The following is an 18,098-nucleotide window of genomic DNA, read 5'->3' on the forward strand; positions in this document are numbered from 1 at the left end:
TCACGGTTAGTAGATAGCTGAGAATGGTACTTTTTCTGCCTTCTCATATCATCTCCGAACCATACTTGCATCTGTTGAAGTGATTCATTATACCTACCCTTGACATCTTCGACAACTCCGGACTTTAACATCCCCCAGCCTTTAGGCCGCTGAGGCATAGCGCTACATCCCAAGATCCCCTCGTTCTTTGCCTCAAACGTCCGCGTACACCTCTAGGCTATCCCAATCTACTCCTCATCAACATTCTTCAGGATTGGGTGCCCGCTGAAGTGTTTGAACTTGATCGGCGCCGGCGACTCCCCCAAGAGACCAGAATGATGGACCGGCGGCGGTGGAAGATGGATTGGACGAAGGCCACCAGGCAGCAAGGGCGTAGGCGGGATGACGATGTCGGGTCGAGCGGGCGAGCCAGCCGGGGTAGTAGAGCCGAGTGTAGAATCAGCCATGGATCTGGTACTGTCGTTCCAAGATGCAGTCTCCTCCAGTACCACAGATTCTTCACCTCCATCTACCCGGATCGAGGGCGCCATCATGTTCATGTTCATGTTGCGATAAGCAGCGATGCTCTCTCCCATCGTCTCATCGACATATGCAGTCTGACTCCACAGCAGCGCTTGCCACGGCCACACGAAGCCCTCGTCTTGCCAAGGCCAGGTGTGCGTCTCGGTGTATTCCATCAACGCGAACGCAGCGAAGATCAGCATGCTCGCACACAGGAAGCCGATCTACAAGCCGTTAGTAATGTTATCTACGCAGCTTCCTTGACGTACATACCACGGCGTTGGTCAACTCTTGGGGTTTGGGGAAGTATCCGGGCTGCTCATACTCTGCGATCGCAAACAGAGTACTGGCGACAAGTGCAACGAATGCATATCTGTATTTGGCTAGGGGCGCGATAATCCTGCGATATTCTTGGCGGATGTTTTCGGGGAGGAAGAAATCTACGACTCGCGTTCTGATGCGACGTAGGAAATTGAACGTAGTGGCGGTAGCGGTAGCGGGTACGGTTGTCGAATTGGTTGTTGGAGTGGCCATCGTTGCGGGTGCGGGTGGAGGGGTGGCTGTGCGGGTTGATGTCGCGACTGCCTTATTCGCAGTCAGTGAGATCATGCTACTCGAAAAGTCTGTGCGACGCGCTTCCCAATGCGAATTCTGGGGTGTGAAAGTAAGGAAAGCGCACACTGCCCTATTTGGGTAAGGAAAACAAACAAAGAAGACTGCGCGCATAGCAAACGCACGTCCGCGCGTTGCAGCAAACACCTGGCGGAGAAATGCCCTGTCGTCTCTAGAATGATCACCGGCGGAAGGGTGCATTAGCCCAAGATAACAGCTTCAGAACAACACGGACAGGTCAGACTATATAAGTCATCCCATGATACTCACTATCGTAGTGTTCGCAGCCGTCATCGAAGATGTCAGGAATCTATTCAGGGTATATCATCAATCTAGTGCCTAGTCTTCGAGCAAAACTCACTCCTTCGGCTTAAAAACACGATGCCTCGCCAAAAGTTGCGATATCATGAAATGCGAAACATCCTCGTCGGCCCAATATGTCATGTGACTCGCTATGCTCGCCAGCAGCGAGATATCAAAAGCCTGTCGCAGTGTCAGAACATATCATCACATACAATGGACACGAAATTACTACTCACGCCTTCTTGGATACTGTAGTCCACACGACCGTTACTGTTCAGTGCTCGGACTTTAGCTTCCTCCTTCTTAAGCTTGCGACTTCGTTCTTCTAGCTCCTGCCATTCGAGGTCTTTCTCTACGTCTCGCTCGCCGTCTTCGCTTTGTTGGCTCGCTCTTCGCTTTTGGAAACCAGCAAAGAGGGTTTCGATGTCCCCTTCGATGAGGGTGGGAGGGTGTTCGCCATCTGTGCCCTCGGCAATGGTCTCTTGTCCGAGGCGGCGGCGACGCTCTTCGCTGATGAAGGCACTGGTAGGCTCGTTGAGTCCTGGCACGAGATTTACAGCGCTATTTGGGGCGGGCGCCGCGGCGGTGAGGGGTCGAGAGGTACGCTGTCCTTGTGTATTGCTGCCTGCGCCTGTCATCTCGGTTCCTGATATGCCGAGACTGCGGTTGAGTAGTCCACTGGCGATGCCTGTAGCACATGTTTTGTCAGCATGTATTTCCCAGTAACGAACATGTCATGTAGTCAGGATCTGAACTTACCAGATCCTAGAGAAGTCCAAAAGTCTGTCACACCCTGGCCAACGCGCTGTCCAATACCAGTAAATCCTTGCGATGCAGGCGCACCGAAGATGCCCTTTTTGGTATAAGGTAGAGGCTGAGCCTTAAGGGCTGACATCGCTGGCGATATCAAAGGCTCGATGCGATAACTAATTGGATCAGTCGGATGGAAGATGTTGAAGACTTGTTTGCAGAGAGGCGAGGAAGTCGTGATGTCGAACGCATGCTCGTCTCCGCCTTGTGAGAACGGGTCGTCAATCGATGTCGCAGGCGTCTTTGGCGGAACAAATCCAGTGGTAGAGTTCTGTGGTCTTCCAACGATTGTACGCCCCTTGAGCATCTGGAACAGGCCAATAGGCGATCCAAGAGCATAGAAGTCCTCCACCTCAAAGTCCAGCTTCAGGCCTTCTTCGGTAGATCTTCGCTGTTTGGCCGATTGTGTGCTTGGTTTGGCTTTTGGGTCTTTTTGGATGCATAAGATATCGAACATGATGGCAGACCCGAGCGAGTGCCCGACTAAGCTCACTTTGCCTTTGAAAGATGGGTTGCGCTCCTTGAATAGGCGGTAGGTGCGGTTTAGCTCGTTAACGACGATCCGAGAGATATGGCCCTTATAGGCAGGGCTTTGATACAGCAAGATGTCAAGCGCGAGATCAGTGAGGAAATTGCGAACAGCGGGAACGCCTGTATTGTTAGTATCCGTTCGGGCTCAGGACCGGGTCGCTTAACTCACCTTCAACAGTTATGTCCTCGAGGTTAGGATACTCTTCATCTTCGTGGTCGAGATCGCCTAGGTCGTGTTCTTTGCGGTTGTGCTTCAAGCTTTGCTTTGGGAAGTCCAATAAGTGCCGCCAAATGATGGGGATAACTTGTATGCGGTTGTTCTTGGTCTCTGAGTCCGTTTCCGCATTCAGGGCTTGCAAATCCGGCGAAGCTGAGTAGACAGACTTTAGGGACTTGCGCAACGTGTTGACGTCGTGGATGAAGTTGATAGACTCCATTCGCATTCCGAGACGTTGTCCAATGCCATGTGTTACTAGGAGCAGATGCTCAATATCACGGTCTTGATCACTGCCATGCTGGGTTTTGTAGTCTTCACGCATCTCTTTCTCCTCACGCTTTCGCATTTCCTCTTCTTGTTGTTGCTCATATTCTGGTTTTGAGGATGTCATCAGCGACGATACCTGTCGTTCGAGATTACGCCTGCGCGTCTGGGAAGGCGACATGCTTCGCTCGTTTTCCGACGCTTCTCCGTCGGCGTCAGAGTCAGACTGCTTGCCGTGGTCTGAACCATATGCCAGGGCGGGCGTAGCCGATCGGTCCTCCTGTTTTGCGCTTTGAGGGCCCTTCCCTAGGGTCGGTTGTTTCTTCTTTTCTTTGGGATCGGTGTACCCTCGGATGTACTTGTACCCAGCATAATGCGCTCCTCCAGCAAAGCGCTGATACAGAGTACTGCCCATGCGCGACCACATATCATCGGTCAACATCCAGGCTGTGGTCTCGTCTTGATAGGTAACGGTGGAGTTCAGATGTGCGCCGAACAGTCTGTGTGTGCGCGGTAAGTCAGCGGGCGCATTGGAGGTTGTAGATGCATCGCCGGGGTTGGAATCGTTCGACTGTTTCGAAGCCTCTTTCTGTAGATTATCATACGACGACTTGGGCGTGACTGGGTTGGATGTCGAGTCGCGATTCAGCCTGGCCAGCTCCTTGCGGTGGTCCTCGCCAGCACTTGGGCCCATAGAGAGCGGCCGAGCGCGGGGTTGCGAAACTGCTCGCTTCTCTTCCGGCTTCCCGAACTTCCATGGCTTGACTTTCAGGTAGCCTTCCTCGAGCTGCATGGCTAGACCTTCATCGACGGCCTCCCCATCCGGTGTGAACCACGTCCCTCGCTTCACATCGTATACAGGACCCAGCCAGTATGATGGCGCCAGCTCGCGTGTCTCGATCTCGACATCAAACAGGTAGTCTTCGTTGACGGGCACCTTTGTGGTTTTGGGAGGAGTCGCGCTCGCTTGGGTGGGCGTCGTAGGGCTGATGATGCCCTTCCGCAGTTCGTCGGCATCGGCTTCGTCGGCAGTCTTCTGGAAGGCGGCCTCGATGGCGCGAGAGTCGCTGGCGCCGAAAGGTATCCATTTCTTGGGTTTGGGAAGGGCCGTGTCTGGGGCCATGGCATGTTTCGAGAGGGGTTTGCGCTTGGGCGTCTGCCAAAGTCAGTGCCGCAACGGAAGACAGGAGCGCTGTGGAGATGACGAAAGCCCAAAGGTGTATATTGACTACTTACATCTATAGCATGAAACCACCTTACGGCCAGCGGAGGACAGTCTTTGGGGTACCGCTTGAGACTCAGCCTGTACCTCCGATCAATCACATGGTCCCCTCCCTGCTGGGGAGCCAGCACTGCCGCAGCTCTATCCTTCTCTTTCTCCTGCTCAGCCTTCTTCGCCTTGTCCGCGCTCCCCTCGGCCTTGGGAGTCGCCGGGGGCTTGGGAGTGCCGGCGCGTGAAGGCCATGGGGATAGATTGGAGAGAAAGCCCTGCTTGTTATCCGGGGCAGCCATTCTGTCGACTGGAGGGGCGTCGCCGCCAACGCGCAGCTTGCTCAGCCAGGACTTTGTGTTGTATCGTGAAGCTTGGAAGGGTGGAGCCAGCGGCCTTGGGCGGGGCGATCGGCAAAGCACGCGAAGATGGACGCGTCGAGGAAACGTGTTGGCGATGGAGACTGGCTCAGAGGGTAATGGCGGGCAGAGGCATGTTATACAGTCATCGGGCGGTGGCAGGTGTTAGAAACATGGGATTGCATGGGCTCGCTGGTGTCTTGCATGTGCTTCTGATTCCAGGGCCGCAGCATGGCCGGAGCGGCTAGTTACATCACTGGCCAACGCGCGGGGCAGCCGACTGCTCTCCCACTCGCGTCGCGCGTCGACGACATCACCACACCGCCACCCCTCAACACCATGGTTATTCGCACCATCCACGATCTGAACGCCCGACAACAGATCTTGCGGCCGACTCTGCCTAAACCCTCTACGGACACGGAGCGCTTTTCTCTCGCAGATGCTGGTCATCTGAAGCTAAAGCTACAAGCTCTCGATCGCGCCATATCGAGCATACGGCCAGATAGTCCTAGCGAAGATGATATTACCAATATTGATGATGCCTGCAAAACAAACCCATCTGGAGGATCCGTCTACGTCGCTGGCTCGGAGAGGTTCTACCTCGTAGTAAAAGGCCTCAGCGGGCCGCGCGCCACTGCCGATGCTTATTCTGAAGCATACAAGACTGTGCTACAAGGCAGGCCCTATGCTAACAAGTACAAGCTATCCGGGTGGGAGGGGCCAACACCCACATTCTCAGAGATACGTCCTCTACTACGAGATATTGACATTGCCTGCGAAACCAACCTCGAGAGCGCCTTTGCCATACTTGAGGAGAGAGGTATGTACAGAAGGGACCACATAATCTGACTCTGCTGACATGGACTAGCCAAACCCTTTCCCTTCCTCCGACTTCCCGCTGAGCTCCGGCTCCACACATACTCATTCCTTCTTCCTCCCGGGCCTCGCATCGTCCTTGACCCTTCACGTCAACACGTCACGCGTCCACGCCTCAACATCATGCGGACCAACAGGCAGTTACACAATGAAGTTAGGAAGCTCTTCTACGAGAGCAGAAGAATGTTCATTCAAGTGGGACCCGGCCTCATGGACAAAGAACTCGTAATCAAATATGACCACGGCCTCAAGGGTTTACACATGGCAACTACAATAAACCCGACTGCCCTGCAGCTTCTGAAAGAGCTGGAATTCGAGTTCTGTAAACATATGTGCGGCGAGAGCTACCCCTCAAAATCATGGATGAACCCCATGGGCCGCATATACTACGCACTCAAGCTTGAGCGTATCCGTATCACCTTCATCAAGAGTGATATCTACCGTTTAAGTGCGGCAGGGTCTACGAATCCTAAAGGTCTGGAATCACAGCGGATTCAATATGAGAAATTGGAGCGCTTTGGCAGATGGTTTACAAACCAGATTCCGGCGTCTGTGAACGTATCGTGGTCACGCGAAGACGCGGCAATTTTCTTTAACAGCACTGCTGTGGAGCAGCGTTTATATCAAGCCATAAAAGAAAGGGCATTGCCTGAATAGATCATACTGTCGCGGTGCCTGGACGATTCCAGGATGTCCATGAATAGACGGCCTTCGATTCGCCAATGCACAAATGCTCATCTCTATATCATACAGCATGTTGAGCGGGATGAGTGTTCTGTTGCCCACATCAAAGAGTATGAGGATTGCGATCTCTTCTATTTGATGAGGAGTACCTATGCGTATGTGGTTGATGTATTGCGGGAGTCATGAGTGGCTCGTCTCGCTCTGTGTTATCGTAGTACCACTGGGTGAAGTGGATGGCAACCGAAGTATTTGCCTACATCAAGTTGTGAAGGTGAAGCAGCCTTTTCTCCTACCTGCACCGCGCTTGGTCCAAAAGGGGATAGTATCGTTCTCACCTCACTTCCTACCTCTTATATGTATACGCCACTTTATCGAACACCCTACTACTGACACCACCCGATCAGGAAAGTGGACAGCTGCGCGGCTCATGCCAATGGAAACAACCTCTCCACCAGGCCACGACGAGGCTATGGGCAGCGCTCTTCCATATGCTGATAGTCGTCTAGGAAGACTACCCACAGAGCTTCTTCAGTCCGTTATCGATCATTCCTCGCACTTCCGTCTTCCTAGCATCGCATGCATAAGCCCTGAGCTGCGCGCGCTTGTCGAACGACAGCTATATCGCGACGTGGTCCTAGGCTGGAACAGTACGCGGGACTTCGCGGGAGATCTATGGCCATTCTACCGGACAATCCAGTCACGGCCGGATCTGTCCAGGAAGACCGAATATCTCGTCATCAAAGTCGTTGATCGCATGATAAGTATTGAGGTTCCCACCCTTGGTGTTGTACCACAGAGCGCAATGTTCCCCTCTACTATCCGAGCAGAAATAGAAGAAATGCGCATCGCGTGCGCTCTTCTCTTCTGGCAAATGACCGAGCTCGAATTCCTTAGCTTGTCGATTGTACATGCCGACGAGGACGACGATGGCAGGCCCAGGCTCGTTTCCAAGTGCTTGAGCAAACTCATCTCCCATTTCGATAATCGCACAGCACATCTCACGACGTTTCCTGGACTAAAAAAGCTACGAAGCCTCAGATTCGAAGGCACTGAGTTCCACTGGGTACTCGCCAAGTCCCCAAATCTGGAGGAGATTGTTCTCACTCGTGCCAGCCACATCCTGGCCGACGGAGACTCGTCTGCGATCAATACTGCTGTCCAATCTCTCACATTCCCGGTACAATCCGCCGTTCTCAATCCAGCTTGTAGCCACTACGACGCCTTGTCTCCCTTCCTCGCACACTTCCCTCACTTGGAGACTCTGCGTATGCCTTTCAACGATGCCGACGAAGGAGTAGCCGGACCCCGTTCACACTTCAATCTCGATCGCGACGATCAGGGTAGCTATACTGTCTTATTCCAGAAGCTCATGTCAGTGGCGCCTGTCTTAACAAGGCTGGAACTAGACGCATCCACCCACTGCAGTGAGGAGGACACCAGCTTTCTAGACCACGTACTACCCGGAGATGGCTTCCTTATTTTGAAGGCGCTCAAGCATCTTTTGGTACCTTATCAGTGCCTGTTCGGACGAGGTGAGCCACAATGGGCGCATATCCAGCAACCGGCGGATGAGATGCTGCCCCCAACTCTTGAGACCTTGAAGGTCCATTTCCCAGAACTCGCATTCCTTGACTGGCTTACCACCTTGTCTTACTATCGGAAGCAGCTTCCTGTGCTGGAGCATATTGGTATCGCGTGTTCAAGCTGGGTTGGAGGCTCATATGTTGACTTTGCGTTTACTTCGTATCCGCACCCTGCGCTGGACGTGCTTTCCTCGATGGGTATTGAGTGGAGCATTGATATTCCACAGTGTTGCTGGAGGCAGGCATGGGACGACTATGATCTCCGGGCTTGGGATGCAGTTGCGTGGATGGATAGGACTTTTGGTCCTTCGTATCGTGGTGAGCTTTGGATACGATAGTCATGGTTTGGATCGAGCTAACAATGTTCGCTCAGGCACCGTCTACAACCCCACTCCTGGTGACGACTCGGAGCTAGCCCCACCGCCAGTCGTTCTCAAAGGGCAAGCGGACAGTGAAAGTGCAGTCGAACTCAATCATGATGCTCAATACACCGCCGCCGAACTAGATATCTTGTTGGAAGCATCCACTACCCTGCTCTACGAATGGTAGAGGTGTCGGCTCAACTCGATCGATCCTGGGGTTTCACTCAAATAGCGTCAGCAGCGGCCATTGGAAGCGTGGCAAGGCTTGTTGCGGAGGCATTTGCACGTGGCTATAGGCTAACATATCGAGGGGAGACACTAAGATATCTCAAAAGCATGAATATGGCATTTTACTATCCGAGCAGTAACAGTGTGAAGAAAACTGTGTTGAGTGTCGTGATGTGTTCCTTCATAGCGTATTCTGCGGAGGTTCCCCTCTAAGGCATGTTGTGAGGCGAAGCGACCGTGAAGTTGTTGCATTCACATTGCTTCGGTGGCGGCGTTCCAGCTGTGTTCCCTCAACGCTCGTACCCTTTTCGAACTCTTCGAGATTTACCTTTCAAAGCTCTTCTGACTCTTCCTTCTTCCCACAGAAAGTCTTGATCAACCGGATCACTACAACCACGACATTGACGCAACCCATCCATACCCACCAACGTGTTCCAGTATACCTACAACTATGGCGTCTCTACAACAAGATCCAGAGGCTCTCTCCGAGGAGCTCAAGAGCCTCGATATATCCACAGCAGCTACGACGTCTTCAAACCCAAGCCTAGAAGCTCTACCCGTCGAGCTCATGACATTAGTAACGCAAAGTACAGATGTCAAGGGCAAGGTCGTTCTTTCTGGCGACGACCTGTGCAATCTCCGTTCTACAAGCCGGCGCATAAGAGAAACATCATATGACGGCTGGACAAAACGCTGTTTTGCTACCCGAAAACATATGCTGTCCCGCGCCAGTCTCCAATGCCTTTTGAGCATCTCCACCGATCCTGTTTTGAGAAATTACGTCGAGGAAGTGGCTATCGGACCTGAGCACGTGAACGGATACATGGCTATTTGGAAGCTACTTAATTGCAATTCTGAAGAGCAGGCGGAAGACTGGCCCAAAACGTATGGGCCAAAGCACGAAAAGCTTGTTAAAGAGCAGGAAGAGTTCGATGCCAGCGACGAAGCAGTGGAGATGTTGAAGTCGGCACTGCGAGGTTTCCCAAACTTGAAGCATGTACGCATTGACTCTTACCCGAAAAGCTCTTACCCGAAGAATGACGATGATGTTGCTGCCTGGACTGAGGCTTGGGGCTCGAAGCGCATCCTTCGCGAAATGGGCTGGGGAGCCTGCGGACACTGGGCTAGCCCTCAATGGGCACTTCGCAACGAAGGAGACTCCTGCAGCGGTAAGCTACACGGCCACATCGGCAAAGTGCTCTCGGCGCTGCGAGGTATCGAAGATCGCAAAGACTGGACTCTGGAAGTCGCACTGAATACGATGGTATTGCGTTACGAGAAACAACCGTTCGATATCTCGAGCTCCGATTGGACACGTGCTCAGCACCGTGTTACACACTTGAAGTTCATCCGGACATTCGAAGTCTTTGAGAAGTGGTGGATCATGGGGTTGCTGCAGTCCGTCAGCGGTAATCTCAGGTCGCTTACGTTGTGTAGCGAGAATGTGCCCACCTTCCTTCGATGGACCCAGTTCCCTACTCTCACGCACCTCGACATCCGTAGTAGTCCGATAGCATCACCTCTTTTCAAGAGGGTTCTGTTCAAGCACCGAAAAACCCTGCAGAGCCTTCACCTTGCTGGCTTGAATCTGTATGGTTGGTTTGACGACGAAGATGCGTTTGAGCCTTCCGACTTTGCGGATGTCGAAGATTCTGATTCCGACGAGGATGGAGTGGTTCAAGAGGTCAATGGACGAAAGCTGAAACCGGAACTCGTCGAGCTAAAAGATGCAACCTGGTTTACGATCTTCAAGCAGTTGACGATGTCTCCTTGCCTGACAAGCGTTCGATTCGCCAGACTCTCTCAATACCACTCCCGTTTCAACAATATATACCAACCCGGCAGGTACACCACCGACGATGTAGCTGAGCATCTTATCGGCGGCTTCTCGCTTTCAGCTGAAGGAGATGAGGTAGTAACGAGCCTCGATCGCGCTGTGAAAGAGCGCATCACCGTTGAAATGTCAGACAGACATACAAGCGACAAGGTTTGGTTCTCCGATGGGTGCTCGGAGGACTGGGATGCTTAGACTAGACCGCGGCTGGGAAATGGCGTGAGGCATGCCAAGGCGTGGGATGTCCAAGAGACCCATCTCTTGCGTGCTTGTCTGAATCGTGGTAGAAGTGGGGTAAGCCCACTTTTATGCGCATGTAGTTGAGTTGAGGCCATTACGGCTGTCAAATGGATGCAAATTTTCCCTGATATATGATATCTCCATGACGGCAATTGAAGTTATTGTGCTCACAGTGTACCGGATTCTGCCTTTGTGATACCATGACAAAGCAACTGAGCATGTTATAGACGCAAGTATTACGACTGATCTAGCTTGCGACTAGAAACTTCCGTAATCAAGATGGAAGGTGTGGAGTAAGCGGACCTTGGTGCTTGGCGCGGATGCAGAAGTGATTGTTGAGTCTCGTGACCCGCGACGGAAAGCTCGGCGCTGCAGTCAAGCCACCGGTGACAGATAAGAGCGACAAGAGGCTGGCTTGGGCCCGTCTCAGTGGGGATATCCAGGCGAAATACGCCTTGTCATGTTGGTGTTAAGCTTCGCCGTTAGCATGCGGCGTGACGACCTCAGCAGGTTCCACGGAGGACGCTCGGAAAGGTGTTGGGCGCCTGGAGCGATACGAGAGAATCGAGGCTTGGCGCAAGGGTGTCCGTGAAGGTAAGTGGCTTGAGCATCTGTAGTCGATGGCAGCGTGCTTGGAATCTGGCGCAAAATGACGTTGGTGTTGTGGCTTCGGTACGGAAGTCGGCACAATTACGCCTGCGCCGAGAAATTAGCACGGCTAGGCGGATCGTAGGCGAGCGGGATGCTTGGCTGGGACCGAACAGCTCGCCACTTCTTTTCACTCATCCCCGCTCGCAGTGCTGGTGAACGGGTGTTACCAACCCCACTGTCGTCATGCCCGGCACTACTCACAGCACTTTGGGATGGCATCTGCCGCTCAATCGTCTCAACGTTACTCGATGATGCTGTTGTGCAGTGTGGTAAAAGGCAGGCAGGGCCAGATGTGCCATCGATTATATCCAGAGGGCTGACAACCAAACGTTTGCGGACATGCATGCATCTCTTTGTTGACGAGTGCCGACCGTTACCGACGATGACGTTCCCTGCACCGGTCCCAAGATAGTCACCATCACGCCAAGCTCTCGATATCGCACGGTTCTTGGCTGCCCTCATGGTGTGTGCGCCCGCGTGCCAACTTGCTTGTTTAAAGTCTGCCATGTCCCCGGATCTAGATCTTTTGTCTGCATCCCATTCACTTTTTAGCACCAGAAATCACTCACTATGGGCAAGAAGGCACCGTCTCTCGAGGGCCACAAGTCCGGCCAGGCTAACGAGCCTCTCTCCAAACCCGCACATGCCCTCCCATGGAAGGACGTCGTTGCCGAGATCAAGTGTAACGACGAAGACGGTCTGACTACTGCGGAAGCAAAGTCGAGACATGAGAAGTACGGCAACAACGATCTGGGCGACGATGGAGGTGTATCACCAGGCAAGATTTTGCTAAGGCAGGTCGCCAACGCAATGACATTGGTATGTTACCTCAATGAACACAATGTAACAATCCTAACAAATTCTAGATCTTGATCGCTGCAATGGCTGTGTCCTTCGCTATTCAATCGTGGATTGAGGGTGGTGTAGTAACCGCCATCATTCTGCTCAACGTTATCATCGGTTTCGTCCAAGAGTTCAATGCCGAAAAGACAATGGACTCGCTCCGATCACTCTCCTCGCCAACAGCTACCGCTGCACGAGACGGAAAGACTGTTACTGTGCCAACCATTGAGGTTGTTCCCGGTGATTTGATTGAGCTAAAGACAGGTGACACTGTCCCGGCTGACATCCGGTACGTTGAATTGCGCTAAACTAGTTTGTACGTCACTGACTCGCATCCAGTATCATCGAAGCCCTAAACTTTGAAACCGACGAGGCTCTACTTACTGGCGAATCCCTCCCAGTCAACAAAGATGGCGATGCCGTCTTCGACGAGGACACCGGCCCTGGTGACCGCCTCAACGTCGCCTACAGCTCTTCGACCGTTACCAAGGGACGCGCTCGCGGTGTCGTCTTTGCTACTGGAATGTACACTGAGATCGGTTCCATCGCCATGTCTCTTCGACAGAAGGGTTCCCGCGTCCGCGAAGTCAAGCGCAAGCCTGATGGCAAAGCCAAACCTCATCGCTACGCCCAGGCATGGTCTTTGACTGCTGCTGATGCCGTCGGCCACTTCCTTGGTGTCAACGTCGGTACTCCCCTGCAGAAGAAGCTCGCTCGTCTCGCCATCCTCCTTTTCGGTGTCGCCGTCGTCTGCGCAATCATCGTTTTGGCCGCCAACAGCTTCTCCAACAACAGTGAGGTCATCATCTACGCCGTAGCCACTGGTCTCAGTATGATTCCCGCCTCCCTTACCGTCGTCTTGACCATCACAATGGCCGCCGGCACAAAGCGCATGGTGCAACGTCACGTCATTGTTCGCAACCTGAAGTCGCTCGAGGCTCTTGGTGGTGTCACTGATATTTGCTCCGACAAGACTGGTACTCTCACACAAGGAAAGATGGTTGCAAAGAAGGCATGGATTCCTGCCAAGGGCACATACTCCGTTGGCCAGTCCGACGAGCCACACAACCCCACCGTTGGCGCTCTGATGTTCAACCCCAAACAGCCACGCCACATCGACCCTGATGTTGACGAGAAGACAGAGACATGGGAGGAGCTTCTACAGGACAACGAGCACCTGGTCGACTACCTCAAGGTTGCATCGCTCGCCAACCTGGCCCATGTTCATCAGACTGACGAAGGTCAATGGAATGCACGAGGTGACCCAACGGAGATCGCTATCCAAGTCTTTGCCTCTCGCTTCAAGTGGAACCGTCTCGAACACACCGGTGGTGACACACCTGCCTGGAAGCAGCTTGCCGAGTTCCCCTTCGACTCCGATGTCAAGAAGATGTCCGTTATCTTTGAGGAAACCGCTAGCTCTAAGAAATACGTATTCACCAAGGGTGCTGTTGAGCGTGTCATTTACTCCTGCACTCGCGTATTCAACGATGAGAGCGAATCTGGTGTTGACCTTGACGACGACTACCGCGAAGAGATCTTGGCTAACATGGAATCCTTGGCTTCCATGGGTCTGCGTGTTTTGGCGCTCGCAAGCAAGGAGTACGATGGCCCATCACCTGAGAAGGGTCAGGACCTTGACCGCGAGAGTATCGAGAATGGCTTGATCTTCCGCGGTCTTGTTGGACTGTACGACCCACCCCGCCCCGAGACTGCCGGCTCCGTTCGCCAATGCCAGAAGGCTGGTATCGAAGTCCACATGCTCACTGGTGATCACCCTGGTACCGCTCGCGCAATCGCCATTGAAGTCGGTATTGTGCCATCGAACATGAACACTCTTCCCAAGGAAACCGCAGATGCCATGGTCATGACTGCATCGCAGTTCGACAAGCTCTCCGACGACGAAATCGACGCTCTTCCCCTACTTCCTCTGGTCATTGCCCGCTGCGCCCCGAACACCAAGGTCCGCATGATCGACGCCCTTCACCGACGCAAGGCCTTCACTGGTATGACTGGTGACGGTGTGAACGACTCCCCGTCCCTTAAGCGCTCAGATGTTGGTATCGGTATGGGAACTGGATCCGATGTTGCCAAAGACGCTTCCGACATTGTTTTGACCGATGACAACTTCGCCTCTATCCTGAATGCTATCGAGGAGGGTCGCCGCATGTTTGACAATATCCAAAAGTTCATTCTCCATCTACTCGCTCAGAACATTGCGCAAGCCTGCGTTCTGCTCATTGGTCTCGCATTCAAGGATGAGAGCGGACTCTCAGTCTTCCCAGTGTCTCCCGTCGAAGTCATGTGGATCATCATGATTACCTCCTCTCTTCCCGACATGGGTCTCGGTTTCGAGGTCGCTGCACCAGACATTCTCACTCGCCCACCTCAAAATGTAAGTTTCCCTTGCTGTGACTGACTCTTTGCATTTATGCTAACAAATCGCAGCTCAAGCGCGGTGTTTTCACCATCGAGGTCATCCTCGACATGTTCGTTTACGGTCTTTGGATTGCCGCTCTCTGTCTCGGCGCGTTCTCCCTGGTCATGTTTGGCTTCGGAGATGGCAACCTCGGAAACGGCTGCAACGAATCGTTCAACGACACTTGCGACACTGTCTTCCGCGCTCGTGCGACCACTTTCGCCTGCCTTACCTGGTTCTCCGTCTTCTTGGCATGGCAAATGTTGGACATGCGCCGCTCGTTCTTCATGATGCAGCCCAACTCCAAGAAGTACTTCACGCAATGGGCCATTGACGTCTGGCGCAACAAGTTCCTCTTCTTCTCCATCGTCTTCGCTTTCGTCACCATCTTCCCTGTCCTGTATATCCCTGTCATCAACGACACCGTCTTCAGGCACAAGGGCATCAGCTGGGAATGGGCGATCGTCTTCGTCGCTACATTCCTGTTCTTCCTCGGCATCGAGTCCTGGAAGTGGGGCAAGCGCGTGTACTTCAGGAAGCGCGATGCTAAGAATGGCGTTGCCAGGAGGGGCTCCGTCGATCTGGAGTCGCGCGTCTTTGAGCGATACCTCAGCACAGCTATCAGCACTGACGGCGAGGATGGCGAGAAGAAGTCGAGTGCATGAGCAAAGAAATGACACGAGGAAGTATGATATCTTTCGAGTAATCTCTTTGAGAGCTCTTAATGTTTAGGGCCAGGCTTGGTCCTGGATAAGGCGTTTGAAGTTGTTTGCATAGCACGCGATCGCGATACCTCTTGCCATCATGGCTGCGATGAAAAGGCTGTTATAGTCATACAGCATGTACATAGTAATCTAGATACCACAACGAACTGAACAACGAAGTTTTACCATCCACATCTACATTTTCACATTTGCCTGCATTTGATACTGACATCCAATTAGATCTTCAAGCGTATCGTCACTGCAGCAGCACCTAACATGCACCTCGACGCGAGTCCAGCCCATCCACACCACCACATACCCAACCACCCAAACTATAATCCAAAGGAATTGCAGTCAAACTATCACGAGACGAGCGCGACCACAAATCCGCCTCGGCACGAGTCACTTACAGTCCTCCAGGCGTCCTTCCCTCAAAGTCTGTTCGGAGGCTTGCGCAACACGCAGCCCGCCCGACCCACAATATCCCCACAGGCTGCCCACTCCGCCATGGCATGCCAAACCTTTCCGCTCCACTCACACCAAGACCGAGACAGTGCGTCCTACCTCGGCGCCTAGACCGCACCAAGGATTTAGCGCTCTGGTGGAGTACGTCAGCCCAGGGATGCAGCTCCAGCAGTAGTCTTGGAAATGGCCTGAGCAGGCCGAAAAAAGGTTGTGCCGATGAGCGGCTGGGGGATCGTGAGGCGTGCGTATTGGGGAAGCGCAGGCTGGGGCTCTGTTGGAGATTGAGACTGGAGGACTGTGGGCAGCGATGTTGGGAACGATCGGGTTTGTTGCTTGATGTTGCTTTTTCCCGTTTCCCGCTGTCCTTGTGTCTGCGCTCTCCATCATCGTTCGCTACCAACCCCGGTACCGCTGACGCTGCAAATCAGCCCGACCAGTTCACACACATGCAACATCCTACAAGACTATCGGACCGTGATAAAGATGGATAAGCTGCAGCTCGGCGTTTTTCAGCCGTCCCCATCACGCATCTAGAACGCCGAGCCAAGCTTCCTTGAGCGTAATCAAGAAGTGGCGAAAAAAGACGTGGCTGTGGAGGCTGAGCGCGTGGGTGCAGGTGTCATAGGAAGCGCGACAGCGCTCGGGTAAGTGGGCCTCCGGGGTAAGATGGGGGGTTGCTAACAAGTGTTAAGAAGTGAGCGCTACGCACATCTTGTTTGTCGTGAGCTTGAAACCTTCTGTACGGCAGCGGAAACATCATTCATTACATCGAATACACGACACGAAAGCGGACGCATACGATAGACGCAAGGACGTGCGATTTGTACGCGCAATCGTCCTCGCTGGTTTTGCCGGTATACCCGCGCTGTTCTTCCGTCGTTCCCCCGTCATCGCAGATCCTACCACGCCTTCGTTTGGCCTTTCCCCGCACCAAAAGTGTCGAGGTCGAGACGCATCCCTTCCCCCCCAGCTACCAAGCTTGAGCTGCGTTTCCCCCACACACGTCAGTCGAACCAAGCCAACGCTGCATTCCGCATTTTCGAAAGTTTGGAAACAACAATGCCTGCGGTTTCGAGCCACGCTTTTGTTCGCAGTCTGGAAGCGCGCGAATGGCGCGACACAGTTGGCCAGTCTGGGATGACGCCTACGGCGTTTAGTTTTTTGATTCCCGTGTTCGTTGTTGCTATTGTGGCGCCTTTGTAAGTTTTCGGAATTCTACTTGGACTCTTGGAATGGATGTGGTCTATGAGACTGAGATGGCCGGAGAAAGAATTGAGCTAATTGTTATTGATATAGTTTGTGTATATTCTGCATTCGGAGAAAACGACAAGCTGTCCCTGTTCCAGTGCGCCGCCCACTACCAAAGGCAAAGAAGCCTGCGCTTAGGCGTGCGGAAGCGAGGGAGAAGTTAAATGAAGTCACCGAGGTTGTCAGTCTTGCTGGATCCTCATCATCGCAACATCGTGATGGCGCGGACGACGACAATGAGGGAGCTCTCGGGGTAGTAGAGACACGTTCGGTGCTCGAAAGAGAATGGTAAGTTGAGAAGATCTACCGTACCCATTGCGACTCTCAACTGACATCCTTCTCAGCGCGATATGTCTCTCAACCCTCCACGCCCCCGCCCCACCTGAGCCCGCCAAACTCTCCCCAGAAACACCCATAACCGATGCCGCGGCCCTACCCGCCTCGCTTCCCCAATCCACAGACCCCTCACCACAGAACTCATCCTCCAATCCCGCCGACCAAACACCCACCACTACCACCCCCGACTCCGAAACCATCCTCAAGCTCCTCGTCTGCAGCCACGAATTCCACGCCGACTGCCTCGTCTCGTGGTTCGTCCTCCGCAAGACCAGCTGTCCGATATGCCGCTCCATGTACATGAGCAAGGAAGCGCTCGATCAGCACGACGAGGAAGAGAGGATAGCGCTAGGCGGCGATGCGACGCCTGCGGCGTTGGAAGCGGGGACTGCGAATCAGACACCTACGCCGCGGCCTATGAGTAATTGGCAGTACTTCTTGCATGGGAGTGGGATCAGGAGACAGCAGGCTGTTGAGGCGAGGACGAATGCTCAGGCTCAAGCGCAGGCTCAGCCTGCAGTGGAGTTGCAGGATCGTACGCCTCAGACGGGTGAGCAGAGTGGGGATGCGAATGATGCTGCGGCTGCGGCTGCGGGTCCGGTGGATACGGCCGTGCAGCAGCCAGATCAGCCGTCTAGGTCAAGGTGGCAGAGACTTTTGAGGCGGTAAGCAGTACGTCATACAAGATGGTTTGATTGAAGTGATTTCACAGTCTTGGGTATGCATAGTAGAGCCTGTTTTCCTTTTCGAGATACCCACTGGACGCATCATAGCGTTTCTTACACGATTGAATGAAGACAATTATCATTATGCTTTTA

At 53.3% G+C, this 18,098-nt stretch overlaps 6 protein-coding genes across 6 annotated transcripts; 5 read left to right on the forward strand and 1 right to left on the reverse strand.

The window, feature by feature from the left end:
- Window positions 1-227: 227 nt before the first annotated feature.
- Window positions 228-4,750, reverse strand: J4E90_003402 (uncharacterized protein; the record flags this gene model as incomplete). Its single annotated transcript, XM_051432972.1, has 7 exons — window positions 228-725; window positions 775-901; window positions 1,475-1,596; window positions 1,653-2,104; window positions 2,176-2,877; window positions 2,927-4,394; window positions 4,475-4,750. 7 exons carry the CDS (start codon window positions 4,748-4,750, stop codon window positions 228-230), a joined length of 3,645 nt encoding a protein of 1,214 aa, XP_051292870.1.
- Window positions 4,751-5,038: 288 nt separating this feature from the next.
- Window positions 5,039-6,340, forward strand: J4E90_003403 (uncharacterized protein; the record flags this gene model as incomplete). The annotated part of the gene is made up of 2 exons (XM_051432973.1): window positions 5,039-5,627; window positions 5,838-6,340. 2 exons carry the CDS (start codon window positions 5,039-5,041, stop codon window positions 6,338-6,340), a joined length of 1,092 nt encoding a protein of 363 aa, XP_051292871.1.
- Window positions 6,341-6,518: 178 nt separating this feature from the next.
- Window positions 6,519-8,499, forward strand: J4E90_003404 (uncharacterized protein; the record flags this gene model as incomplete). Its single annotated transcript, XM_051432974.1, has 3 exons — window positions 6,519-6,522; window positions 6,772-8,055; window positions 8,324-8,499. 3 exons carry the CDS (start codon window positions 6,519-6,521, stop codon window positions 8,497-8,499), a joined length of 1,464 nt encoding a protein of 487 aa, XP_051292872.1.
- Window positions 8,500-8,991: 492 nt separating this feature from the next.
- Window positions 8,992-10,569, forward strand: J4E90_003405 (uncharacterized protein; the record flags this gene model as incomplete). Its single annotated transcript, XM_051432975.1, has 2 exons — window positions 8,992-8,996; window positions 9,084-10,569. The coding sequence occupies 2 exons, from the start codon at window positions 8,992-8,994 to the stop codon at window positions 10,567-10,569; spliced, it is 1,491 nt and encodes a 496-aa protein (XP_051292873.1).
- Window positions 10,570-11,835: 1,266 nt separating this feature from the next.
- On the forward strand, window positions 11,836-15,192 carry J4E90_003406 (uncharacterized protein; the record flags this gene model as incomplete). Its single annotated transcript, XM_051432976.1, has 4 exons — window positions 11,836-12,084; window positions 12,132-12,397; window positions 12,448-14,503; window positions 14,557-15,192. 4 exons carry the CDS (start codon window positions 11,836-11,838, stop codon window positions 15,190-15,192), a joined length of 3,207 nt encoding a protein of 1,068 aa, XP_051292874.1.
- Window positions 15,193-17,229: 2,037 nt separating this feature from the next.
- On the forward strand, window positions 17,230-17,949 carry J4E90_003407 (uncharacterized protein; the record flags this gene model as incomplete). The annotated part of the gene is made up of 2 exons (XM_051432977.1): window positions 17,230-17,236; window positions 17,351-17,949. The coding sequence occupies 2 exons, from the start codon at window positions 17,230-17,232 to the stop codon at window positions 17,947-17,949; spliced, it is 606 nt and encodes a 201-aa protein (XP_051292875.1).
- Between the last annotated feature and the right edge of the window lie 149 nt (window positions 17,950-18,098).

Source organism: Alternaria incomplexa (genome assembly GCF_024043165.1).
Source record: "Alternaria incomplexa strain BMP 0042 chromosome Unknown scaffold_4, whole genome shotgun sequence".
Lineage (NCBI taxonomy): Eukaryota > Fungi > Ascomycota > Dothideomycetes > Pleosporales > Pleosporaceae > Alternaria > Alternaria incomplexa.